Source organism: Tamandua tetradactyla, chromosome 23 (assembly GCF_023851605.1).
Source record: "Tamandua tetradactyla isolate mTamTet1 chromosome 23, mTamTet1.pri, whole genome shotgun sequence".
Classification (NCBI taxonomy): Eukaryota; Metazoa; Chordata; class Mammalia; order Pilosa; family Myrmecophagidae; genus Tamandua; species Tamandua tetradactyla.
The window spans coordinates 57,198,907-57,225,543 of record NC_135349.1 but is presented as its reverse complement, the minus strand read 5'-3'; the positions used below and the strand labels follow the sequence as shown (position 1 = coordinate 57,225,543).

The window sequence follows — 26,637 nt, the reverse complement described above, 5'->3', positions numbered from 1 at the left end:
AGGGTCCCAGAGGCCGCCCTGGGTATACCTGGAGCATGGAGGGGTAGCCTGGTCCCCTTCTGTCTGTCCTGCAGGGGCCGGGGCGTGTGTCCTGCTGCGAGCCCTGGAACCCCTGGAGGGGCTGGAAGCCATGCGTCAGCTCCGTGGCACGCTCCGCCGAGGCACGGCCAGCCGGGCACTCAAAGACCGTGAGCTCTGCAGCGGCCCCTCCAAGCTCTGCCAGGCCCTGGCCATTGACAAGAGCTTTGACCAGCGGGACCTGGCCGGGGATGAGGCCGTGTGGCTGGAGCATGGCCCACTGGGGTCCAGCAGGCTGGCCGTGGTGGCTGCTGCTCGTGTGGGCGTCGGCTCAGCTGGGGAGTGGGCCCAGAAGCCCCTGCGCTTCTACTTCCGAGGCAGCCCCTGGGTCAGCGTGGTGGACAGGACAGCTGAGCAGGACGCGAGGGCCTGAGAGGCACCTGCTCCAATGAGACTTTTAATTACTTAAAAACCAAATAAATGTTTTCTTCCTAGAAAGTGTCGTCTGCGCCCATCAGCTCTTCTTGCAGACAGAAAGATGGGGGGGCCCTGTCGGATAGGGGGAACACGCTGCAGAGGCAAGGCTAGAGAGCCTGCGTGGCAGCCCCGCCCCACCTCACTTGAGCTGTGCCTGGAAGACGGCGATAACGGGGTCCTCGTGGGTGGCCAGCACCAGCACGCTGCGGAACTTGTCAAGGAGTGTGAGCAGCTGCGAGCGCCGTGTGTTCTCGTGGAACATGATCTCCTCCAGGTGGTGGCGGCCCCGGAAGTAGTGCAGGAGCCTGGGGACGGAGCTCGTGGGCCAGAGCCCCATGGCAGGGCCCCCACAGCAGGGCCCGCCGCCCTGCCGGCTGCTGCCTCCTACCTGGCAAATGCGCGCAGGTCCTCGGGACTCTGGGCCGCGGGCACGCCCAGGATGGCCGCCCGCTCGTGCTCGGACAGGCTGGCCAGGAGGCTCTCGGTCATCCTCCTGTTGAGTGGCGAGTCCCCACTGGGGAGCAGCTCTGCACTGGAGTTGTCCATGCTGGGGCTGGTGAGGGTCATGTCGTCGCTGCTGGCTGCGGGGGCACTGCACTCAGGACCAGCCGGGGAGCCCTCACCCCAGCACAGACCTGAGACGCAGTGAGGCAGCCTCCTGTCCACCCCAAGGGCGGTGTGTGTGCACACACGCGTGTGCCCCTTCAGGACCTACTTGGGGAGCCAAAGCTGAGGGCATTGGGTGTGCTGAGGCTCCGGCCACCGACGCGTGCGGCGAAGGGCACGTCCTCGTCACGCGGGCGGGCCTCCTCCTCGCTGGGCGCAGCCATGAGGCAGACGTAGGTGTGCAGCTGGACCAGCACCCGGTGCTGCAGCATCCACACCACCATCTGGACAAGCTGGGTCTGCGGGACGCCAGCCATAGGCCACCTGAGGGCAGGGGCCAGCCCTCCCAGGCCGCGGGGACCCACAGGCCCAGCCATAGCCCATGCTGCACCCCCTTCCCAAGCCTGCCTGCGCTGCTGCCCACCAGCGGGAGGTGAGCTGTAGGGACCCCCTCTGGCCCCCGGGTTAGCAAGGGGCTGGTGTGGCCATGGAGTAGCAGGGACCTGCGGGACAAGAGGCAGCTCCTCCCGGGAGGGCAGGACCAGCTCACAGACCAAGCAAAATCGAAAGCAAAACTCAGTGCACAGGGCCTGGCAGCACTGTAGGCGCTCTGGGGTGACGCCTGGTGTTCACCGCCCCCGACCCCCAGCATGCATGGGTTTGCTTCTAAGAACTTGTTTTGCCTGAAGACCCAGCACTCGTTATACCAAGTACTTTACTTCTGAAGACAAAATGCTGAGAACACAGCACCTGTCTCCACCCATTGCACCTGGCCTGCCCTGGACCTGAGGGGGCTGGGGCCCCTCCCCGAATCCCACCCAGCTCTGCCTGAAGGTCCGGCCTGCACAGAAGCCAAGAGCAGGGCGCTGGCCCCGAGGCTGCTCTGGGGAGCACCGACCTCACCCCGCCTCTTGCCCGCTCCTCGTCCTGACACCCCAACCCTGTCTGCTGCATGCCCCTTTGCAGAGAGCAGGTTCTGGGGACCTGCTGACCCCCCCACCCCCCCAAGGCCATAGGTCCCCGCTCCAGTGAGAGTGAGACCCCTGCACCCCGATGAAGGGAAACCCTGCCCAGTTGGCGCCGCATGGCTCTGCTCTCCACAGGGAGGAACTGACCCAGGACCCCCAGCCGTGCACCCATCTTAGCTTGGCCTGGCGGGCACCTGCCCACTGCCCACAAACAGACCAGGAGGGGGTGGCGCTGAGGGGGCCCCCAGGTCAGGGCCCCTGCCACTCACCTCCTGCACTGGGGGAGCAAGGGGGCTCCTGAACTCTGACAAGGAGACAGGCAATGAGAACTTGGTGAGGACAGATGGCAGGTCGTGTGCAGGAAACTGGTGGGAGAACTGCTCTGCCAGCGGCGAGTACCTGTGGGAGTGAGAGGGACAGGCCCTCTGGCTCAGCCGCCCTTTGGCTGCAGGGACACGGCCCCTCCCCACCCCCAAGAGCCCAGGCCAGCCCAGGGCCCTTGCAGCTGGGACCCCTCTCTGGGCTGGCGGACTCACACACACAGGCTGGCGCTGGGGGACAGCATGTAGACGTTGTTCTCACACAGTGGGTAGATGATGATGGCCTTGCCCCAGTATACGAGGTGGGCTGCGAGCTGGAACACCTGCGGGCACAGGGCACTTGGGCCTCCCCACCGCGAGGCCCCCACATGCTCCCAGACCCACCCCCACCCAGACACCTGGTGCGTCTGGCAGCCACTGTCCAGGGCTAGGCTGGGGGTCCCAGTGGGCTGCCTCCCAGCACCTTCTAACAGTGATGCGTAGATATGGGCACATTGTAAGTTTTGTGAACCCCAAGGCCCCAGACCCCCCGCCGTGCCAAGGCCTGCTCTGGGCTAAACGTCTCAGGGGAGTCCCCAGCTTCACATGCTATAACTGGGTCTGAAGGAGGCCTGTACAATCCCAGGAGCTGTACACCCCACATCTGTGCCCCAGGGGTCGAGTCGCACCTCTGCATACGGTGCCCACGAGCTGCCGAAGACTCAGCCACCTCAGCTCACCCCCAGCCCATGCGCTTCCATCCCTGACGCCTTCTCCCACAAGTCCTGTTGCTCCCAGTCTAAAGCAGAGTCCACTTCCCCAGCCGGTGGTCCACTGTGGACCCCCCACAGCAGCCCCTCCAAGATGCCCCACACCCAGTGGGGCAGGTCCAGGCATTTCTACTGGGGATCCCTGACCACCAGCTACAGAGCCTGGGTGCCTGCACTGTAGGAAGCAAAGAAAGCTGCAGCAGGGAGCCATTCCCATGAGCTACAGGAACAAGGGGCTGCCTGTGTCCCCTCCCCTCCAGGGCCCTGCTCGGAGCCTGAGGCAGCCTCATGAGATGGGACAGCACGTGCAAACACACAGGGTCCCTTATTCAGCCACCGCCCCACCCTGGTACCCGTCACACCAGCCCCTCACCTTCCAAGGCCTGAGGTCGCAGGCCCCACTGGGGGCTCCTCCTGCTCCTCCCCTCTCAGCACCACCTGGTCCCCTGTGGGCTGTGCCACCACTCTACAAGTGGCCCCAGGAGGGTGGTCCCAGCCCACCAGACAGATAATTTGCTGCAGAGTGAGTCTGCTTTTAGCACGAAGGTAGCTTCGTTTCACCTCAGCGTTGGGTAACTGGCTCTGTTTCCCTCTTCCCTCTGGCTTCCAGGAGACTCGGAGTACCCCAAAGGACACAGAGGTGTGGCCTGGCCCTTACCGACCTGTCCCCTGATGTCCTCAGTTGCTTTGGTCTCATCTGGTTCTCTGGTGAGCTGCCTTTTAAGACTATGCATGTCTGTAAGATGGGGATGTCCTACAGCCATTTAGAAAGGGAGGCACATCTATACTTACTGACAAAATCTAGTCACTGGAAAAGCTGCAGGAGAGTCTGTATGTTACAGCATTAACTTCCTGTGGCTGCTGTTGCGAGCATCACAAACTCAGGGCTCCCAGGGAGGGCTTTCTCCCCACAGCCGGCATCCTGGGCCTAGGGGCTGCCCACACTGCCGTCCCCTCTTCTGACTGCATTTAGGCCCAACCAGCTACCTCCCATCTCAAGACCTTGACCACATCTGCGAAGTTCCCTCAGCAGGGCGCTTCTGCAGGCTCTGGGGATCGGGGCTGTGTTCCGCCGGCCAGGGACCCTAACTGGGCCGCTCAGAACGCGCCAGCAGGGATTACCTCTGGAATGCGGGATTATGGGAACTTCTTATTGTATATACATAATCTGTGTAATACTCGAACTTTTAGAAAAAATATTAATTTTATTATGATCCAAAAATAAAATACTCACTTCTAGACCCTCTTTGGACTGAACGTGCACAAGTGCCCTGGAAGCCTGGCCCCTCACTGGCAGTGGGGCCCACGTGGGACAGGGCCCTACTGGGCTCAGCCAGACGACCCCTACCCCTAGCCCATGAGAGGCCGTGAGGTGAGCCCAGGCCTGGCTTCTGGGCAGCCAGCAGCACACAGGGCTGATGCACAAAAGGGGGGCACACAGGAGGCAATACCAAGTCTTCCCGTGGCACAGAGCCCTCAGGCTGTGAGGGGACACCGAGGGGCATCCCAGGACCTCAGAGCTTTGAGCTCAGCTGTGACAGCAAAGGCAAGGCAAGACGTCACATCTGGATGCATGGACCGGCTGTCGGGCAGCCTCCCTTCAAAGCCTAACTGCGGCCAGCGCACAGCCAGCCCTGCTAAGAAACACGTGCTCACTGTCCATCCGCCTGGCCAGCATGCAGAATGGCCAGCCCATTTAAGGTTCGGCAAATGTGAGCAAGACTACAGCCCTTCCCGCTTCCCACCCAGAGGCGATGGTGCACAGCAAGGCAGACCCAGCCCTGCGCGGACAGAGCACACAGGGTTACGGGTGCAGAGGGGCAAGAGGCCGATTCTGAAGGGGGATCCTCTGGAGAGAAAGTGGCTACATGGCCAGCAGAGCAAATGGGGAAGAGGTGCTGGGACAATCCCCACCTCCCGGGGCCAAGAGCCGCCTGAAGCCATGCGCCCCAACAGTCAGCATGCGAGCCGTGGGCAGGGCTCTGCTGGCCCTGCTGACCCGCGTGGGGCGCACAGCCCTGTTCCTGGCCACCCCCAGGCCCCCGCCGGCTCCTGCCCACCACCTCAGACTTCTCAACCACCCCCCACAGCCCTATGGTGCTCCAGCCAACTCCACTGGCAAGGCCACTGCTGGCCAGTAGCACCTGTGGTCTGAAAAGGCGCCACCTCACATCAGGGCTACGAGCATGTGGGCAGGAAGGGCTTGGCATAGGGCACAGCAAGGTCGCACAGGGCAGAGGGGCTGGCAGTCAGCAGGGCAGCCAGAGCTAAACCTCGCCTCTGCATGTGGGCCCTCACCTTTCAGCTCCCGCGTGTGCCCAGGGGGCCAGGGCATATGGGGGTGCTGGCACCGCCCCCCACCACGTACCTGCAGCAGCGCCAGGTCGGCATCCTGCGCCAGCTGCTGCAGGTTCTTCACGGCTGAGGCAGTCTTGATCACGCGCACCAGGGCAGGGGAGCAGTCGACGGGCAGCTCATCCAGCAGAGCCTTCTCATCACCGAGCAGCAGCAGGGCGTGGTAGGGGCTGAGGAGGAGCCACCGTCAGCAGGGAATCATGGAGGCCGGGCCCTCAAGCGGAGGGCAGCAGTGTGTGCGGAGGCTGCAACAAAACCTGCAGGGATCCTGCCTCCACCACCCTCTCAGGACTGCAGAGGCCCAGCCACCGTGAGCCCACTGCGTGAGCGATCACGCCTTTCCTAAGGAAGCCCACGGTGCACAGCCCCTAGGGGCAGGGCCGACTGCCGCCACCTCGTGGGTTATTCACAGTTAAAAAGTGTCTCAGCAAATCTGCTGCTCCCCAGCCCTGCGCACCTCCCCCCTCCCGCCCCGAGCTCCACACCCGGGGGATGGGGGCAGGGGAGCCTGAGGGGGTGGCTGCGGGAACAAAGGGACTCACCGGATGGCCTTCAGGCTCCGCTCGATGGCCTCTGGAGGGATGAGGTTGGCGGCCACATAATGGATCTTGTGGGGCAGGCAGAAGCTGACCTCCAGCCAGTTGTTGACCTGGAGCCGCACCACACCCGAGGCACACAGGCTGCGGGGGGGATGCCGCTTCAGGTTCTGCACGTGCCCCCTGCCCCAGCCCCAGCCAACAGTGCCCCCAGGGCCGAGACGGCACCTGGACCTGGCATAGCGGGGACAAAAGCATGCAAGGGCACGTGAGGATGGAGCTTCTTCCCAGGCACCTGTGTCCACAGCGGCCCACAGGCTCCCTGCACAGTAGGGCTCCTCGGCTCCCTCCACTGCCCCCCTGCCCCCCTGCCCGGCTGCCCCGGCCCCCCACCTCTGGGTGACCTCCCATACCTTGGCACTTCGAGTGGGCCTGACAGGCACACCCAAGGAAAGGCCCAGGACCAGGGGATGTCTCCGAAGAGGGAGAGGAGGGGGCAGGAGAGGAAATAGGCCAGGAGCCAGGTCCCAGAGCTCATTGCGGCAAAAATCCCCAAGGACGCGCTCAGCTCCTGGTCTCTCCAGTGGGTAGGCGCCCAGCGTTCCCCCATGTGTCCCCAGGTCAGTGACTCAAGGGTGGGCAGCATGGAGAGGCCCCCAGTGCCCCTTTCTAGAGGGTGCAGCACAGGCACTGCCCCATGCAGCCTGTCCCCTCGGGGTGGGGAAGCCGACAAGGCCTCTCTGCCTCACAGAGCCCAGCACGGCTGCTCTGAAAGCTGGGGGGAGGCAAGGTGGGCTGCAGAGCTCCCACTCTCAACCCATGCCCCAGGCAGGAGGGCACATGTGTACTGTTCTCAAACCCCAACTTCTGCACCCACCAAGGAGAGCAGCCCGGGGCCTTCCCAGCTGGCAGGACTGGCCAAGACGCCCAGGGCCAGCCATGGGGGGTGGGGGAGGTGGGAGGCAGCTTCCACCAGGCTGGAGGGTGGCACACAGCCCAAGGCCTCTCCCTGGCGCACGCAAGAACAGCCACACTGCTAAGAGATGGCCCTCAAGTGGACCCCAGCCCTACTTACTGGCACCTACAGGCCGTCCACGAGGTCTCTTCCTTGAACCCCTGAGCAGCTGACCACGAGAGGGCGGGGAGCACCATGGGCAGCATTTCACCAGCAAGGCTCTGTCCCGCGGGTGGGCATGAGCCCCAGGGAGGTGAGTGGGGAGGGGTTGGTCCCTGCCCAGGGCTCTGCCCACACCGCCGGCCACCGCCCCTCACCCCTCACTGTACAGTCCATGGCACAGCTGCCCACCACCCCCCAGGAGCCTCTGGGAGCCCACTGCCCGCTTCTCCTGAGCTCCGGGCCCCCACCCCCCCATGCTCCGCTCGGCTGTGCAGTGTCCAGCTGTGGACGAAGGCAGTGGAGGGCTGATGCCCAGCACTGAGGACAGCCTCTCCAGGGCTCAAAGGTTGCCTTGGGAAATCTGCCCAGGGATCCACGTGGGCTGCTCAGCTGGAAATATTTACGATCTCGGTGCCCCCAGACGAAGCAGAGGGCAGGGAGGGGCAACTCCCACACGGCTGACATCACGGAGACCAGGGACGCTGCAAGCCCGTCCCCTCCCCCAATTAACTTAAAACTCAAGTAATGTTCAACGGAAAACAAAGGCCCTTCTGTTCCTGAGCTGTCCCATCTGGAATGCGGCCCAGAATCCACAGAGAAGAAATCCACAGGGCCAGGCTCCCCTAGACCCGCCTCTACACATGGCCTGGCCCCCCTAGACCTGCCTGTGCATAGGGCCAGGACCCCCCAGAACCTCCACATAGGGCCAGGACCCCCAGTGCCTCTGCACAGGGCCAGGACCCCCAAGAGCCTCTGCATAGGGCTGGCCCCCTTAGACCTGCCTCTGCACAGGGCCCTGCTGGGTTCCAGGTGGATTTGGTACCCACTTCACTTCTCTAGAATCTGTACCATCCTCCTGCAGCTATGCAGTCTGCACTGAGCTCCCTGCCTCTTTATAAGCTCCAGCTGGTCAGCAGCAGGCCCAGCAAGGCCCCTCAGCCCAGCAGGAGGGGCTCCCACCCTCCCAGCCCCTCTTACCCTGGGAGCCCCTGAAACCCTCAACAGCCACAGGGCAAATGGGGCCCACCAGAAGTGTGCCAAGAGAGGGGATGAGAAAGGCCTGTCTCTGAGACAAACTTAGCAGAGAGGGGAGTTTTGTCCCCGCCACCCCCCAAAAAGAGGCTTTTGCTAAGCTATCACTTCTGTTTGCAGGACTGAAAGGTTTGGTTTGAAAACACCAAGGGAAAAGTTCAGCTGGCACCGGCTTATCCAGCAGTGCAGGAGGAGCGCCCGCCGCAGGGCTAAGATAAGCAGGCCTGGGCGCAGCACTTATCTCCAGTCACAGAGGGGTGTGCACGCTGCGTCTGCCACGCTCCCGCTGCAGCATCTGAGCACACTGCGTCTGCCACACTCACGCTGCAGCATCCGACGGAAGTCTGAGCTCCTGGCCTGCAACTGTTAGCTGAAACGTCCTCCGGTGCTCTCCTTCCAGGCACCCTCTTCCCACCCTAGAACAGAAACCTGCAGCCCCTGCCCTGCACGCTCTGCCTCCTCTGGCCCCCAGCCCCTCAGCTGGGCCACAGCTCCTCCCAGCATCGAGTGGGGACGCCCCCTCCACCACCCCTGCAGGTGGCCCCTGGGAGCCAGGGGGACGCTACGCTCTAGGGCCAGGCGCCTCCAGCCTCACCCTCACACAGGCTTCCCATAAATGCAGCAGGTACAGAAGAGTGGCTTCTTTGAAAACACCTCCAAACCCCCAACCCCATCAAGTCTGTGCACTGAAACCTCCCCGTGGGCCCGGAGAACAATGCCCTCGGAGGCACCTGTGGGCACGGGGAGGGGCTGGGGACAGAGAGGGTGGGGGCAGGGAGGTGGGGGCTCAAGTCAGGGAGCCCTGACAGAGGCCAGCTGCGGACAGAGAGCTTCAGTGGGATCATGAGAGATGCACGGGCAGAGTCTGGGTCCAGGCTCTCCAGAGCAGGGGAGGCAGCTGGTCCCACTCACTTCTTTAACTCGGGGGTCACCAAGCAGAGTCCTTGGCCCAGAGAAACTCCCTGCATCATATCACACAAGACCAGACTCCTGCCCACAGAAAAGAGCTGTGCAGCACAGCAGAAAAGCAAGGACCTGGCAGCGAGCACTCAGAAGGGAAAGTATGAGTGGTTCAGACACGAAAAGGAGTGTGCACGTGCCCCAATACACTCAGAAGCTGCTAAGCGCTCCACGAGGCCCGCTCCATGCTGCTGATGGAAGCCGGGGCCCAGCCCCAGCGGGAATGCCTCACAACCAAGAGCTCGCATCCTTCCAGCCCCGCAACTCTACCCACAAGAGTGAGTGGCCCAGAGCCCACGGGGGCTGCCTGCCCTCACAGTAGACAGAGCCCGAGCTGGAGGCCCATGTCGCAGAAGCAAAGGGCATCTTGTGTGCTGCCGCGTGCAGCCCGGCCAATAAGGCTATGTCTGCAAAGACACGCAAGGGGCCCACTGCCTGCGGGACGGTGGGCAGGAGGCAAGCACACACTTTGTGATTTCCAAACTCAAAGAATATGTGACCATTTCAAAAGTTTAAGTAAAAAATATACTTTTGCCAGAATGACAATAGCGACTGCCAATGGGTATGGGATTATGGGTAATTTATTTTCGTTATACTTTCCAAATTTCCTAAATTGTGTATAAGGATCAGGTACTACTGGTAAAATCAGAAAAGATATGTTAAACTAACACGTAAGATCACAGCTACCTAACCCTGGCAGCTCCTTGGCACCTCGGGCTGAGGTCTCAGTGGGCCTGGGGCCAAGGGGGTGGGTGGGGAAGACGGCAGGGGAAGGAAGGCCGAGACCACACAGACCCAGAGCCGGTCACAGGGGCGGGGATGGGAGCACAGGCAGGGTGGGGGTGCTGCGGGGTCTCCTTGCTGCAGGGAGGCATGGGGGCTGGGGGGGAGTGCAGGGCGTGCGGCAAAGTTGCCTCAGGTGGTCACAGGTATGTTTCACATACGGGGTGCCGGGCGCCGTTCGCAGGCCCGGAGGGGTCCCCAGGCAGCCGCAGCAGCGCAGGGGGGCTGCAGCCACCCCTCCCCACCCTCGCTGCCCAGCCTCCGAGGAGGAGCAGTGGCGCGGCTGGGGGCGCTTACCTGTCATAAGCTTCCTTGAGGTCCCTGGCCAGCTTGCACTTGGGCAGGATGTGACGGAACGGGGACTGGGGGCCTGCGTCAGCTGCAAGAACCACAGGGGAAGGACTCAAGGCCGCCACGCTGCAGAAGCAGCTGCGACTCTCCACTGCTTCCTGGGACTGCCACCCAGCTGAACCCGCTCAGGGGTCTCGAGGTGGAATATTCCAGCTCAGCTTCACCGCAGGCCCTGGGCACTGCAGTGACAACCCGTTCGCAGGCTGCACCCCAAAAGCTCTCCGCAGACCACCCAACCCACTCCTTTTTCCTCCTGGGTCTGCCGTTTCCATTCAACTTCCCACGGCTCCCTTCAGGGATCTGAAACTCCTGCAACTGACTTTTATGACGGAAAGGCTTTTATCGCCCCTTCTCATAAACCCCAACAAAAAAATGGTTTGTTCTGTTTTTACTACCTGCGTAAGACTCTAAAGAAAATGTTTTTAAAATATTTTCTGAATTATCATAATTAAAATAATTAGTACAGAACTGGCTAAAACAAGATTCTTTTACAAATTTTAACAACCAATTACTAAGCGTGAAAAGTAAATTCTTACTGAAAAGGCATCTCCACGGGTCAGCCAGGGCTGCTTCTCTGTTTCCCGTTCAGGTACCCTTGGGTGACTATTTCAACTACTTACTGCTGGAATTAAACTGGGCTCAACTTTGATTTTCTTCCCTTTTTTTTGGTTGTGGATGTTCTGGTACAAGATGGAAGCGGAGCGGCTCCCAAGTCCCTCCTGCTGAGCCCTGTGCAAGGCCAGCCCGCGCTCACGGGGGTGTGACAGAGCGGCCCCCCGGCACTGCCAGCCACAGGTGGGCCGAGCCTCAATTTCCACAGCCGCTGCTCCCTGGGCGTCCCACGGACTCACCATCGGCCACGGCAGACACCTCGTCCTGCAAGGCCAGGATCAGCTTGGCCTCCCGTGTGAGGTACTGGCAGCGCCGCTCCTCATGCTGCAGAACCACAGCGATGCGCCGGGACAGGTTGTGCAGGCAGCTGATCACCGACGGGTCCGCGTTGGCCTGCAGCAAGAGACCCCACGCGGATGCCACGCAGACACAGGGAGCGCCAGGCCCCAGCCCCTCCTTCCCTATACCCTAGGCCCCAGCACCTCCCTCCCTGCTCCCAAGACCTGGGCCCTTCCCTCCCTGTACCCCAGGCCCCAGCACCTCCCTCCCTGCACCCCAGACTCGGCCCCTTCCCTCCCTGCACCCCAGGCCCGGCCCCCTCCCTCCCTGCACCCCAGTCCCGGCCCCCTCCCTCCCTGCACCCCAGGCCCAGCCCCCTCCCTCCCTGCACCCCAGGCCCGGCCCCCTCCCTCCCTGCCTCCTGAGAGGGAAGCGGGTCTCAGGGCAAGGGCTGGCCACCACAGCACACTGCGTGTTCACAGGCCCGGCCCACAATGCATGAGGCCAGGCCACGAACGCCAGGGACGTGGGGCACATTCGGGGCACAAGTCCCCTTGCCCTGCCAGCAGGGGCGCGTCCTGGCCAGGGTGAGGGGCCAGTAGGCCCCAGCCCACATTGCGCTCCCATGGCTCACTCCTTATCAGGGTCTGCAGGAGGGCCAGGCAGGTGCCTCCACCCAGGCCAGAGGGTGGGGCAGGGCTGTGGTTCTGTGCTGGCTCAAGGAGCAGATAACAGGCCAGCAGTGACTCAGGGTGGCCGGAGGGTGGCAGTGGGAGCAGAGGAGGGACAGGTGGTGCTGCAGATTAGAGCCTCTGGGGAGCCGCCGCCCCTCGCTTCATCTGGCAGCACATCCACAGCTGGAACGTGGGCCAAAATCCAAACCAGGGCCCCACAAACACCTTCCTCACTGGGATTCGAGGGGCTTCTCTGCTCCTGGCAGTGCCCACACAGCACACAGCCCCCGCCCAGGCACGGCCTGCTCCTCTCCCCTCAAAGCTACGGACCCGGGGGTCTGGCTCATGGGGTAAACACAGTCATCTCAAAGCCAAACGCACATGAAGAACCTGGAAACACTCCCCCCAGCAGATAGCTGGGAGAAGGGTCCTGTGGCTTCTCCACCACGAACCCCAGCCATGTGCCAGGCAATGCTGGCCCTACATGCGGCCAAGTGGGCAGCACTGACCGCTGCTGCCCTGGGACATCTATGCCTGCAGAGCCCAGAGCCCACGTGTGGACAGGCTGAGAGAAGCCACCACCTGGGAAGGGCAGCCCTCGGAGTGGATCTCATGGGCATAAAGGAAAATTGCTGGAAGCGTTGGGCATCACCCATGTGCTTTTCTCACCCCAAAACTTGACCTGAAATGTCCTCACGCCTTCACAGCTAGCTTCCAGAGCATCCCGACTGCCTGGACAATGAAACCAATCCAAACATGGAACCTTCCATAGGCCAAAGGCACTCTGAGCTGGCAGCAACCCTGAACGCCTGCAGAGGGCGCACGCCAGCCTGGAGCCCTGGTTCCCCCAGTCCAACTGGAGGGAACCCTAAATGCACCAAGGAATACTCGATACCAGGTACACGGTGAACTATGTCAGGTGGGAAAGGCATCACAGCTTAGGAGGAAAGGCCCACATTTATAGAAACGCCCCTGAAAGATGCAGGGTGAGCGGAGAGGAGGTCTGGCCTTGCCGTAAAGCGCTTGGGCAAGTGCTTCTGACTGACAGAGAGAAAAGGAAACAGCTGGAGCCAAACTCCTGAGGCTTGTGGGATCTCAGAGGGGACCCTAGGGCTCACTAAACCATCCTCTCTATTCTGGAGTTAAAATGTAACAAACCGCACATTTTTATGTGGCTACTGTAAAGAGGAGATGGCGGCGGTTCACATTTTAACCCCTCTGCTAGTCGCCACGGCTGTCCCACGGCCTGGGCGGCTGCGGTCTGTGCATCTCCAGTGACTGGACTCAGCCACACTGCTGACCCCGTGGCCGCCCGAGGCACCACTGGACAACCCTGGACACGGGGTCTGCTCCAGTTCAGCTATTATCATAAATGTCTTGATACTGTGCCTGTTTCTTGATAGCGCCCTAAGAAGGGGTTAGCTGGGTCAGAGGGCGTGTGCCCTGCCACCTTCCGGCACCCCCAGGGCAGGGCCCCAAGAGCTGTGGCCGTTGGCAGCTGGCAGTATGGCCCCTTATGTCTGTCTGTCTGTCTTTTCACTTACTCCTCTCCATAGCTGCTTTAGGTAATCAAGTGACTAGTACAAGGAAACTGGAAAATGAAGACACTACAAAAGTGTGTAAGGCACAAAATGACAAGACCTCCCTACAAGCTGCTGCTGATTTACTTCAGTTTGTTACTTCTCAGCAACGTGAGCCATCTTCAAAGACGAAGCTCCAGTTCACGAGCTTTTCCATGTCAGGGTTTGCTCCCGGGGCCACTGGCAGCGGAGCTGTGCTCTCCAGACCCAACAAGACCACGGGTCGCCCCACAGGCCTGTGTGTGTGCGGCCTCATGCCAGTGAGCCAAGGCCTCCCGAGTGCACTCCCAGCTCTCGTCACTGTGCCTTCTGCACCCACAGCGTCGAGCGAAAACACAGACCCGGCACAGCCGTGTGGCCCTTAGTGAAAGTCGACCCTGGGGCAATTCAGAGAAATTCCATGGCAGATTTCGTAGGTATTTCAGGGCCCAGTCATAATAAAGCCCAGTCCTTACCCAGGGATGCATTTTCTGTTTATCTGGTCCCCTTAAGTTTTGGCAGCTCTGCTGAAGGGAGTGCCTGGTGACTGGCGAAAGAGCTGGAGCCATCTGCCCTGCAGCCTGAGTGCTGAGTCAGGGGTGCACCTGGGAGTGGCTGCCCCCCCACCCCGCCGTGGCCCTTCCTCCCTGAGCTACCTGCGCCTTTGAGCCCTTTAGACGAACAACTTACCCTCAGTGCAAATACCACATTAAAAAGAATCATGGTGGGCGTCTCTCTTTTTGGGGACGGGTCTGTTTTGGATACCTGGAAAGAGAATTCTCATAAATGAGAGCCACAACCTTCAAGAAAAGCCACTGGAAGCTTTTCTACTTGAGGCACAAGAGAATATCCCCAACTAGAGCAGAACCAGAAAAAAAAGTGCTTCGGCGTCTTTGGGAACGAACCCTGGGCATGGCCAGCCGGAAGTGAGGTCGTGGCAGTAAGAGGGAAGGGACAGGGCTCCAACCTGAGGGGACAAGAGCTGCCCCAGTGAAGGGAAGTGGCACATCGCACTACCGTCCCCAGAGGAGACGGGATGGATCAGCTAACACCACAGAATGGTGTCTGTCTGGCTCCATCCCTCCCACCTGCTGTCCCACATGCACCTGTGTCCACCCAGGTGGCCTGACTAGGCATGGCCAGGGCAATTTCAAGACAGCCTCGATGAGGCAGGGACAGCAGCCCTCCGTCGCCCACCCCAGCACTCCTCCCTGCTCCAGGCACCGACTGGCTTCCGTCTCAAAGACCCAAAGCCCAAAGGGCACAGGCCGAGGGCCCACCCAAGCACTGCAGGGCTGACGCCAGGGCTCGGGTGACCTGGCTCTCGCCCGGGCCTCCCCAGTGGGTGGGCTGCCATCCCTGCCCGTGGCTAGAGGAAGCTGCCCAATCTCTCCTGGGCCCACCAGCTGACGTCCGGGGATCAGTGAGGAGAGAGGGGGTCACCCGTAGGGCCCAAAGCGCTCCAATCCCAGGGATATAGGGTGTCTGAGAAGCACGTCATGTGCAACGGCCCCAGAAGCTCATTCCAAGCACTCACCACCCAGTTTCTGGATCATATAAGTGGAGTTAAATACGACATCTCCACAGAAACCCTTCACAGTCTCAGGACTGCTGTTTCTGCTGCTGCTTGTATGCTGAGGGCAGGAAGGCCCCGAACGGCAGGTTCTCCCCGGTGACAACAGTCTGCGTCTGATCTTGTAAGACGACGCAGATAAAAGGTCTCATGCAGCAGTAAGTACTTGAGCTGCTACGGTGCCAGTTAAGAAGAGGGAGCACTAGTGCCACTCCCTAGGTGCTGTCTTAACTCTCTCTGGGCCTCTCCAGGAGCCCCATCAAGGCCGGGCTCAGCAGAGCCCAAGACACCAACATGTCATCAATGAGGGGCCAGAGCACCTGGGGTCCAGGGTGGCCCCTGGACTCCTCTGCTGCACCCCCAGCCTTACAAGGGCGGGCAAGTCCTGGATCCGAGCTGCCAAAGGGGCTAGGCCCAAGTCTGCAGTCCTACACAGCCACAGCCCCCTGGGGTACCCAGAGCCAGGATGGGCCACACCTGCCCAGGGAGAACCACACCTGCCCCCGAGGGTCGTACCTGCCCCAGACCGTGCTGCAGCAGCGTTGGGTGTCCAACAAACCGCACGTTATCTATCTTCAGTTCAAACTTCTGGCCACACATTTCAGACTTGGTTGCTAAAATTGTTGCCAGAATAACATCTGAAAACCTTAAAATTAAAGATAAAAAAGTAGAGTAGAAGTTAACAAACTACCACAGCACCACACCCTGCCGCCCCCAGAGAGGAAGAGTCTCTGTGAACAGCTTTGTGGAGCCAGCTGTCCCACGGTGGGCCTGGAAGCTTTATCGTGCACCCTTCTGAGGCGATGCCTGATGCCTGCGAAGGGGGTGTTAAGTCACCAGTCACACCTGCAGCAACGTGCGCCCTGAGGCTGAGGAAACGAACTGCACTTTCCTTTCAGAGAAGGAACAACAGCTACCATTCTAGAGAGCATATTCCCACCCCACTAGCCTGCAGGACAGCACCCCGACTCCACGCCCCCCCAGGACTGCCCCCCCGCAAGGAGACCCAGGGTTCCACAGTGCTTCAGGATGCTTCCTCCCTTTACAACCTCATCTTCCTGGTCCTAAATTTTCAAATTTTTATAAGGAAAAAACTTCTTAACTGTGTAAGATGTACAGACTCACTAAGATTGTGACTGCTAAGATGACTAGCCCCGTGGATTAGTGGAAGCAGCTGTGGCGTGGTGAGAGCTGCTGAGATGACCCAATGGGGCTATCAGGTCCGGGGGTGCTGCCTATAGGGAGGAGGGGCCGTGGCTCTGGCTCAGGACCTTGCTCAAGAATCACAGATGTGCCGCAAGGGCGAGGAGCCATGAGCACCTCTGTCCACTCGTGCTAGCCCAGTTAGGAGGCCCCTGCAGCGGGCAGGCTGGCCATGGCAGAGTAAGGGTGCTTGAGGCTCACAGAGGCTGCGGGGCTCTGGCATCCCGAAGCAGAGCTCACGTGCTGGGAGTCGGCAGCTGTAGCCCGTGGTGTGGCCCAGGTTAGCCCAGGGCGCAGGGCCAGGGAGGCAGTAGGACCTGCCCCAGAAGCACAGCTTCGGGACACCAGCCTTACCAGAGACGCAGGCCGGGACGCAGCCTTATCTGAGAGTGGACACTCAGGGACTGGAATTCAACCTGAGCCCGGGCCACCAGGCCTAATCATTCCTTTCCCTGGAACAGTGTTCTCTGGAGAGACTAAACCAGAGACACAAGTATCATGTGCTTTCTTTGAAAACATGTAAAGAAAATCCCTTTAAATGGCTAACTCTGTAGCTCCCATCTGAGGACACAGTCAGGAAGGGTGAGGGGACTGGACCCTTTCCAAACCTCCCTGCCTGACCCTGCCCAGGGCCACACTTAACAGGAGTCTAAATAAAACACTGCCTCTACTCAGGGGACCCTGAGATAACAGAGACAAAGTGACCACACCCACACCAGAAAGCTCACTCCTTCCTCTGATAGCCACAGCACCCCCTAACAACCAGGCCGGCCCTGACTTAGTCGGCTGCAGGTGGGCCAGGTTCACAGAGGCTCCCGGCGTGGCCCAGTTCACAGAGGCAGAGGGCAGGCACAGGACCTGCAGAGAGAGCCCCTGCAGTGCGGAGGGGGGTCTCCCCTGCATCTCCTTGTACCTGTGGCAGGGACAGGTTCCCGCAGAGACGCTGAGTCATACGGTGGGATCTGGGGAGGAGCCAGAGGAGTTACACACAGCAAAAACTGAACCACAAACAAGTGACGATATGTGTTCGCTTGCTTCCAAAATTACACAAGTCCCTTCCCCTTATTCTCATGATGAAAGGGTTGGCCTATGTACTGCACAACAACAAAGCAACTGTCATAAAAACTGAAGATGTAACAGCCCAACTGGAAAAGAAGCGGGGGTTCTTCTATGCCTGCTAAGACATTCTGGAGCCAGACTCTGCTTTCTAGCTTAGAAAAAAAAAGGGAGGCAGCCTGGTGGGGGCGCACCTCGGCCCCTTGCCGCCTCCTTGCTGCCTCCTTGCTAGGAGAGTCCGTCTCGGTGGCAGGCAGCAGGGCAGAGCGCACACGGGACACAGCCAACGGGCACCGACAGGTGACCCGCCAAGTCCACCCTGAAGCTGAGGAGCGAGGTGGAGGAGCACTGGCCTGCGGCTGGGGAAGACTCCCCCTTCCTTCCCCCTCCCCTCCCCCCTCCCTGCACCTGTCTGAGGGAGGAGGCCAGGGCGATGGCACCGGAGCCCCAGAACCTCCCCACCAGCCTCCCGGACAATGCGAACAGCTGAGGAACTGCAGGTAGAGACACAGGGGAGACATGGGGGACCTGCAGGGGCCCGGGACCCGAGGGGGTGGGGGTGGCGAGCACTTCCTCAGCACGTTCCTCCAAGCCAAGGGAGGCCAGGAGGTCAGCATGGCTCCAGAGAGAAGGGATGCAGCACCGGAAAGGACGGGCAGGAGGCCTTGGCCTCGCTGGAAGCTGCTCCTGGGAGGAGGACCTGCTCACTCTGACAGGGCACAGCCGTCAAGACCAAACAAAAACAGCGTTAAAAAACCATGAGAGGGGTGCACCATGGTGGCTCAGCAGGCAAGAATGCTTGCCTGGAATGCCAGAGGACCCGGGTTCGATTCCTGGTGCCTGCCCATGTATAAAAAAACAGAACAAAACAAAAAAAACCATGAGAGGGTGCACAGGTGGCTCAGTGGTAGAATGCTCGCCTTCCATGCGGGAGACACGGGTTCGATTTCCCTGACCATGCACCTCCCCCCACCCCAAAAAATAACCATGAGAAGGCACAAAGTTTGTTTTATAAGAACAGCTTCAAAGTTGAACAGAAGTGCCATCACGAAGCACTGATGACTGAGCTTCAAGGCTCAGCCCCCCGATGGTCAGGAAAGGACGGGGACACCTCCCTGGGCTTCTAGGAAATCTCCAGACCCCACCGTAAATGCCGGCCCTGCGCAGCTGGATGCCAGGGCACGGGTGTCCACTCCTCCACGAGCAGGCCTCTCACCTGCATGGGGTCAAATGCAACCGGCGGAAAGCACTCTCCAGGCCCAACCCAGCTTCCTGCAAGGACGGAACTGTCCCAGATCTGCACCACCCGACCAGGTACCCACTACTGAGCTCACTCGCCCCAAACCAGCTCCCCCAGAAACAGGCGCCGGCCATGCAGCAGTCCCTAATCCCCTCAAAAAACTGGTGAAAAACGTTCGTAAAACGCCACATCACAAGGGCGGGCTTGAGGTTTATAAGAGAGCCGGAGGGACACGTGGTCTAATGTGTGGCATGGCAAAGAATCAGCAGCCCTCCCCCAGGACAGCAGAGACTGACGCCCCTACGCCACACAGGCTGTCCAGGTGGAGGGGACCCAGGTAGGCAACTCAACCTTCACTCCTCCGCCTGGGCCTGTGTCACCGTCTACTGAACTTCAAGTAAAGGAGCATAAGACAGAAGAGGTCACTTCTGATGCTTGCCAGCCGGACAGCGCTTCCCAGAATGAGAAGGAAGCTCCAGCCCAGGAAACAGAAAGACCCCCTCTCGTCTGGGCCCTAAAGAGTATCCAGGCTCAGACCACCCAGCTCTCAGCTCCACTGCCATGCTGGCCCCTGGCCTGTCCATGTGGAAGGGGCCTGCTGGCTGCACACACACAGGCACATGTGCCCTCTGGGGACACATCAGTGCCTGGTCACCCCTACATTTCCCCCCTGGGAGCCGAAAGCCCTAGGTGGGCATGACCCCATCAGTTCTCAGACCGGCCTGACCAACCACTCAGGTGAAACAAGTGCCCAAACTAGGCAGAACCCACATGAAAGCATCGACTAAGCGGAAGAAAAACCCCTGGGTATCTCAGGGTCACCAGGAGGGTGGGGCTTGCCCAGTGCTGGGGAACAGGGTCTACCCCAATTTCTGGAGCAGCAGGGAGCCCTTACCTGGAGTCACCATCCTGGTCGTCGGAGTGGTCCCCTGTGCTATTAACAGCATATCTGCTACGTGGTTTACCTGAGTGAGGGCAGAAGGGGAAAACGCCTCAGAAAACAGGGTTCCTACACACACAGGTGAACCACAGAGCCACTGCCAGTGATGGCTCCCAAGAAGTCATGATGACATGGGGAAATGCTTTTGCTACTGTGTTAAACTTCAAAGGCAGAGACAGGATTTTATATAAATACACACATTCTCTCCCAATATGAATGCAACTAGGTTGGAAAACAATGTAGACAAAAGCCTGATCTTTGCGTATACATAAAAACTTTCATACACACAACAATAATTTACAAGAGGAATATGCAAAGTTAAAAAACTAGGGCTGAATGGACAGAGGTGACGGAGCACACGAGGGTGAGTGTGACAAGTAGTGCTGAGTCACAGTGTGACTGTGGGTGAAAAGGGGGGTTTAGGGCCGTGTGTCATCTGAAGGAAAGCGAGAGGATGAACATGGGACTGTGACATATAAAGATGCTTAACAGCACAAATATAAGAGTGTTCTTCCATGAACTAGAACAAATTTACCTCACTATGTCAAGGTGTTAATTATGGGAAGTAGTGTATATGGGGAAAAAATACAACTAATGCAAACCATGGAAAGACAACAGCCTTGACAAACGTCTGGCTAGACTAGCAAAGAAAAAAAGAGAAAGGATGAAAATAACTAAAACCAGAAATGAAAGGGGGGACATTACTAATAGCTCTACTGAGATAAAAGGGATTACAAGGGGATACTACGAATAGTGGTATACCAGCACAGCAGACTGACACTCAGATAACTCAGACGAAACAGACGAATCCCTGGAAGCCACAGACAACCTACCCTGATCCTAGAGGAAACCTCAACAGACTGGTTATGAGAAGAGAGTGAATCAGTGATCAAACACCTCCCAACAAAGAAAAGCTCAGGACCAGATGGCATCACAGGTGAATTCTACTGGTCATTCCAAGAATTAATACCAATCTCCAAAAAAACCGAAGAGGAAAGAAGAGTGCCTAACTCATTCTAACACCAAAGCCAGATAAATATACTACAAGAAAGGAAAACTACAGACCAATTTTTCTTATGAATATAGATGCAAAAATCCTCAACAAAATACTTGAATCCAACAACACCTTAAAATACTTATACAGCAAATACTTATACAGCACGACCAAGCGGGTTTTATCACAGGTATGCAAGGGCGGTTCAACACATGATCATCTCAACTGACACAGACAAGGCATTTCACAAAATCCAGTACCCTTTCTTTTCTCTTGTAATATTTGTATTGAGAACCCTTCACACACATACAGTCCATCCAAGTGTACAATCGTGGCTCACAAGATCACCACCCATTTATGGACTCATAAGTCTTTTTCTGAAGTCTGCATCACTTCAGAAAAAGAAATAAAAAGAAAAAACTCATACATCCCATAACCCTTACCCCTCCCTCTCATAGACTATTACTATCTCAAGCTACCTGATTTTTCCCCCTTATTCATTTTTTATCCCTTATTTTTTACTCATCTGTCCAAACTCAGGACAAAAGGAGCAACAGATACAAGCTTTTCACAATCAAATGGTCACATTGTAAAGCTATGTAGTTATACAATCATCTTAAAGAATTAAGGCTATCGGAACACAGCTCAACAGTTTCAGGTACTTCCCTCCAGCCTCTCCAATACACCATAAACAAAAAAGGGACATCTATATAATGTGTGAGGATAACCTCCAGGATAACCTCTCCACTCTGAAATCTCTCAGCCTCTGAAACTTCATTTGGTCTTCATCCTTTTAGTCAAGAAGGCTTTCTCTAGCCCATGACCAGCATCCCTTCTTGATAAGAAAATAGAAATAGAAAAATAAGAATAGAAGGAAACTTCCTCAACATGATAAAGAGCACACATGAAAAGCCCACAGCTAACGTCACACTCGAGGAGAAAAGACTGGAAGCTTGCCCCTAACATCAGTAAGGAGACAAGGGTGCCACTGTCGCCACTGCTGGTCAACACTGAACTGGAAGTTCTAGCCAGGGCAGACGAGCAAGAAAAGAAATAAAAGGCATCCACATTGGAAAGGAACAAGTAAAACTTCCACTATTTACCAACGACGTGACCTAAATATGGTAAGTCCTGAAAAGTCTGCAACAAGGCTCCTAGAGCTAATAAATGAATTCAGCAAAGTGGTGGGTATAAGTTCAACACGCAAAAATCAGCAGTGCTTCTATACACTAGTAATGAACACTCTGAGGAGGAAATCAAGAAAAAATTCCATTCACAAAAACAACAAACAGAATCAAATATCTAACAATAAATCTAACCTAGGACATAAATGACCTGGAGAAAACTATAAAACATTACTAAAAGAAATCAAATAAGACATAAGTAAATGGAAGAACATTTCAGGCTCATGGACTGGAAAACTAAGTATCATTATAATGTCAACCCTACCCACAATTATTTACAGGTTCAACACAATCACAATCAAATTCCAACAGATTACTTGCAGAAATGGAAAAGCCAGTTATCGAATTCATATGGAAGGATACGGCCAAAAACAACTTTAAAAAGAAGAACAAAGTTGGAGGACTCACACTTCCTGATTTTAAAGCTTATTACAAAACTACAGTGGTCAAAACAGCCTGGTACTAACACTAAGACAAATACACTCACCAATGGAATTGAATTGTGAGTTCGGAAATGGACCCTCCTAACATGTGGCGGATTTATTTCTGAAAAGGCTGCCAGGTCCACTCAATTGGGAAAGAACAGTCTCTGCAACAAACGGTGCTGGGAAAACGGGATCTCCATATGCAAAAGAATTAAAGAGGACCCTATCTCACACTTTATACAATAATTAACTCAAAAAGTGTTCAAGAACCAGCATTATAAAACTCCTAGAAGAAAATATAAGGAAGCATCTTCAGGATCTTGCGTTAGGCAATGGTTTCTCAGACTTTACACACAAAGCTCAACTAACAAAAAGAAAAATAGATTAATGGGACCTCCTCAAAATTAAAAACTTTTGTATATCAAAGGACTCTGTCATGAATGTAAAAAGACAATCTAGTCAATGGGAAAAAATATATGGAAACCACAATATCCAACAAGGGTTTAATATTCAAAATATAGAAAGAAATCCTACGACTCAACAATAAAAAGACAAACAGCCAAATTCAAAAATGAGCAAAAGATCTGAATAGGTATTTCTTCAAAGAGGATATATATAAATGGCTGAAACCACATGAGAACATGCTCAACATCACCAGCTATTAGTGAAATGTAAATCAAAACCACAACGAGATGTCTTCTCACAGCCTTTAAAACGGCTACTATTAAAAACAAAAAAACCCCCAGAAAACTAGAAGTGCTGGAGAGGCTGCAGAGAAATACGAATACTCATTCACTGCTGGTGGGAATGTAAAATGGTGCAGCTTCTGTGGAAGGCGGTCTGGCAGTTCCTCAGGAAGCTCAGTAGAGAATTACCATATGACCCAACAATTTCACCACTGGATGTATACCTAGAAGAACTGAAAATAGGGACTCGAACAAATATTTGCACACAAATGTTCACAGCAGCATTATTCACAATTGCCAAAAGACGGATGCAACCTCAGTGTTGCTCAACCGATGAAAGGATAAACAAATATGGTATATACATACGGTGGAGTGTCATTCCACTGTCAAAAGGGGTGAAGTCCTGATGCATGGAGGACACGACGCTGACGGAAACAAGCCAGACACAAAAGGACAAAGACTGTGTAATCTCACTGATGTGAGCTAATCATAACCAGCAGACTCAGAGAGTCAGAATCTGGAGCACACGTTACCAAGGGATGGATCAGGGGTACAGACTAGAGAGCTCATGTCAAATCGTTCAGCATTTCTGTTTAGCGTGATCTTGGAAATGGATGGTGGTGATATTAACAGGTAAGGATAGTAACAGCACTTAATTATATATGTGAATACAGTTAAAAGGGGGAAATTCTAGGTTGTATATGTTACTTGAATAAAAATTAGAAGACAAAACATAGGATGGTGTAACACAACGAAAGCTATTTGAGACGGCAGATGATGGTTAACAGCGCAGGAATGCTTTGTCATGAACTATTACACACGCACAACCCTAATACAGGGTGTTAAACCAGGGTGGCGTAGGGGAAAAATGCCCCTGATGTATGGGCCAGTTAATAGCAAATTTGTAATACTCTTTCATCAACTGCAACAAGAGACTACACTAACAAAAAGTGTCCACAACGGGGGTAGATGGGAACACAGTATTTTTTACATGGATTTGCAGTAGACCTACAAGTTCTCTAATTTTAAAAAAATTTTTAAATAATAAGACATATTTCACAGGCCTGTGTACTGGGTGTCTTAAATGAAGTAATCCATGTAAATGGCTTCACACAGTGCCTAGAATATAGAATCTCTCAATAACTGTGTTCCAGTAGCTATGTTTCTTGAAGATGATTGAATAATGGTAGAGCTTTCACAATGTGACTGACTGCAAAAACCTTGTGTCTGATGCTTCTTTTATCTACCATGTCAACAGAGGAGTAGAACATACGGAACAAAAATAAATAATAGGGGGAACAAATGTTAAAATAAATTTAGTTTGAAATGCTAGTGATCAATGAAAGCGAGGGATAAGGGGTATGGTACGTATAATCTTTTTTTTCTGTTTTTGCTTCTATTTCTTTTTCTGTTGTCTTTTTATTTCTTTTTCTGAATTGATGCAAATGTTCTAAGAAATGATGAACATGCAACTATGTGATGATATTGAGAATTACTGATTATATATGTAGAACGGAATGATTATATGTTAATGTTTTGTTGTTAATTTTTAATTAATATAAATAAATAATTTTTTTTTTAATAAATAAATAAAAATACTGAATCTCTTAGACCCAACAATTCTACTTCCAGGACTTGATCTTACAAATACTCTGCAAAGTGACATACATACATGCCCAGGGCATCTGCACTGTGTGTATGAGTGAGATGGGAAGGCGCTGCAACACCTGTCAATAAAGGACTAAATGAATAAGTCACAGAACAGTCATCCCAAGGAATTCACTGCAGCCATGAAAAAGGCAGATGGTCACTTCGTACATTCTGATTCTAAATCCAAAATGCAGAGTGAAAATGAAAACGGGACCAGAACATAATGCACGGTGTGTTATACTCGCGCTTAGAAAATGTGTGTATATGCTTGAGTTTACGTAGCCGCTTTCCAGAAAGAAACACCGGTTGGGGTTCACAGGAGCTGGACCTGCAAGGGGCGCCAGAGTGTGAGTCGGTATGGGAAATGACCCCTTAACCTCGGCCTCTTGTGCCTTTAAAAGGCTGCATCATATCAGAGGTCTGAAAGTGCCTTAAAAACAAATACTGAATGAACTGACACACGGCGGCGGGCGCTCGGGCGTCCAGAGGCTGTTCCCGGAGGGGGCAGGCCCCGCGCCCTAGGCGCACGCGTCCCCGGCACGGCGGACGGCCACCAAAGCGGCCGGCGGCTCCGGACGCGCAGGACCGGGGGCAGGCGGCGCGAAAAAAGGGAGACACGACTTCCGCGTCTCTGAAAGTCTGCCCTTTTCTCAAGATGAAGGCAGCCCCGCAGTCCTCCTCCGAGGCGAGACGCGGCCCGGACCTGAGCAACGGGCGTGGCGCGCGCACTTACTTGGGGGGCCCGCGGGGTGCTCCGGCCCTCTCTGGAAGGGGTACCTGAACAGCAGCTTGTTGCCCCTGCTCCCCGAGCTCACCAGAATCACGCTGAGGGGGCTGCTGTAGTCCCCCATCTCGCGGGGCCGGGGCGGGCCACCGAGACCGGCGGGCCCAAGCACAGCGGCCCGGGTCGCACGGACCGTCCCGGACACCGCGCACGCTCCGTCCGCGTAGGCGCCGGACCGGCCCCCGCCGCGCTCGCGAGACTTCGGCAGCGGAGCCGCGCGAGGCGCTGAGAGCGCCTGCGCGCGGGGCGGCGGTGTGCGCAGGCGCGCTGGCGCCGAGCCCCGGCTCCCCGCCCCGCCCCCAGGCTGGGGTCCGCGGCCGCCGGTCGCCAAGTGTTGTTTTCTTCCTTATAAAAGGGGCGCTTGCTTTGGGCGGGAAGTTCCTTACGGGAAAGTAAAAAAGGCAGCTCTGCAGATCACCGAAGTCCAGTGTAAGAAAGCTCTAAGGAGAAAACAAAGGGCAAATGCCCTGGCCTGGCAATGCGCAGTGGTCTCTCGGGTATGACACCCAATGCACAAGCAACCAAAGGAAAAATAAATTAGACTTCATCAAAATTTGAAATTCTTGCGCTCAACGGCACCGCCAAGAGTGGAAAGAGAGCCTGTGGCGCAGAGCGCGCGTGTGATGGCGCGCGGCGCGGTGCTGCGCGGAGGGGCCTGGAAACAGGGTTTGCACTAAAGGAGCCCCAGGCCACCGGCCAGGTGCCGCACCGTCCCCTCCGCAGGACACGCTCAGAGGACGCAAATCTGTGCACAGAAGGCGGGTCAGCGGGTGCCAGGAGCTGAGAGTGTTGGGGAAAATGGGGAGTAACTGCCAATGGGCATTTTTTTTTGGAGGGTGGGATGACGAAAATGTTCAAAATTTAGATCCTAGAACTGTGAATATACTAAAAACTAATGGGCTTGTACACTTTAAATGGGTGACCTATATGATTTGCGCATTATATTTCATTAACGCTGTTTAAAAAAAAAAAAAGGAGGGAAATAAAAGACGTCATTCTCTTCCAGTCTTCCCCAGGAGGCAACCAGAGTTAACGGTTTCCCATGGCTCCTTCTCAAGCAGTCAAATGCATCAGAGCAGAACCATGTACTGAGGGATTAGCATTTCCGTTGCAGAAATCACCATCCTTGCACTAAAGGTAGCACCGATGTGCTTTCTGCAGGACGGACTCCTGGGCTGGAGTCACCCGTGAGGGGCACATGCATTTGGAATGGCAGACGTTACCTGCATGTGCCTGCAGAGCATTCATTCTATTGTGAACTGCTACAAAATCGGTGCAAAGAAAATGATGTCTTATTCCATGATGCACAACTTTGATTATTACTGAGGTGGAAAATTCTGTCATTTGATTATTGGCCAGTATCTGAGAATTGCCTTTTTGCTTTCCTTACTAGGTTTTCTTTGAGTTGTTTGTCCTTTTTTGATGATCTGGATGTGTCCCTAGTTTACAAGGCTTGCTCACCCACTCACAGATTTTGCAAGCATTTTTCCCAGTATTGTATGTTGT

At 55.9% G+C, this 26,637-nt stretch overlaps 2 protein-coding genes across 10 annotated transcripts in view; one reads left to right on the top strand and one right to left on the bottom strand.

Moving 5' to 3' along the window:
- The window catches only part of MPG (N-methylpurine DNA glycosylase), a 29,719-nt gene extending 29,203 nt beyond the window's left edge, over positions 1-516 (top strand). For all 5 annotated transcript variants that reach the window (XM_077142359.1, XM_077142361.1, XM_077142360.1 and 2 more), the window contains exon 4: positions 75-516. In XM_077142359.1, coding sequence (XP_076998474.1) covers positions 75-451 — 377 coding nt within the window. In that variant the 3' untranslated portion in view covers positions 452-516. The remainder of the gene's footprint in view (positions 1-74) is intronic.
- On the bottom strand, positions 449-25,289 carry NPRL3 (NPR3 like, GATOR1 complex subunit). 5 transcript variants are annotated; one of them, XM_077142353.1, is made up of 15 exons: positions 25,081-25,289; positions 19,364-19,433; positions 15,486-15,615; positions 14,087-14,161; positions 11,124-11,277; positions 10,219-10,300; positions 8,774-8,928; positions 8,502-8,541; positions 6,036-6,173; positions 5,507-5,663; positions 2,606-2,712; positions 2,339-2,468; positions 1,211-1,400; positions 884-1,076; positions 449-800 (listed from the first exon to the last, which is right to left on the bottom strand). In XM_077142353.1, exons 1-15 carry the CDS (start codon positions 25,196-25,198, stop codon positions 635-637), a joined length of 1,905 nt encoding a protein of 634 aa, XP_076998468.1. In that variant the 5' UTR covers positions 25,199-25,289; the 3' UTR covers positions 449-634. The 5 variants fall into 5 exon arrangements, with proteins under 5 accessions (XP_076998468.1, XP_076998472.1, XP_076998470.1 ...); XM_077142357.1 differs by having other exon boundaries at positions 25,163-25,278; XM_077142355.1 differs by lacking the exon at positions 8,774-8,928 and having other exon boundaries at positions 8,502-8,594.
- Positions 25,290-26,637: the final 1,348 nt, after the last annotated feature.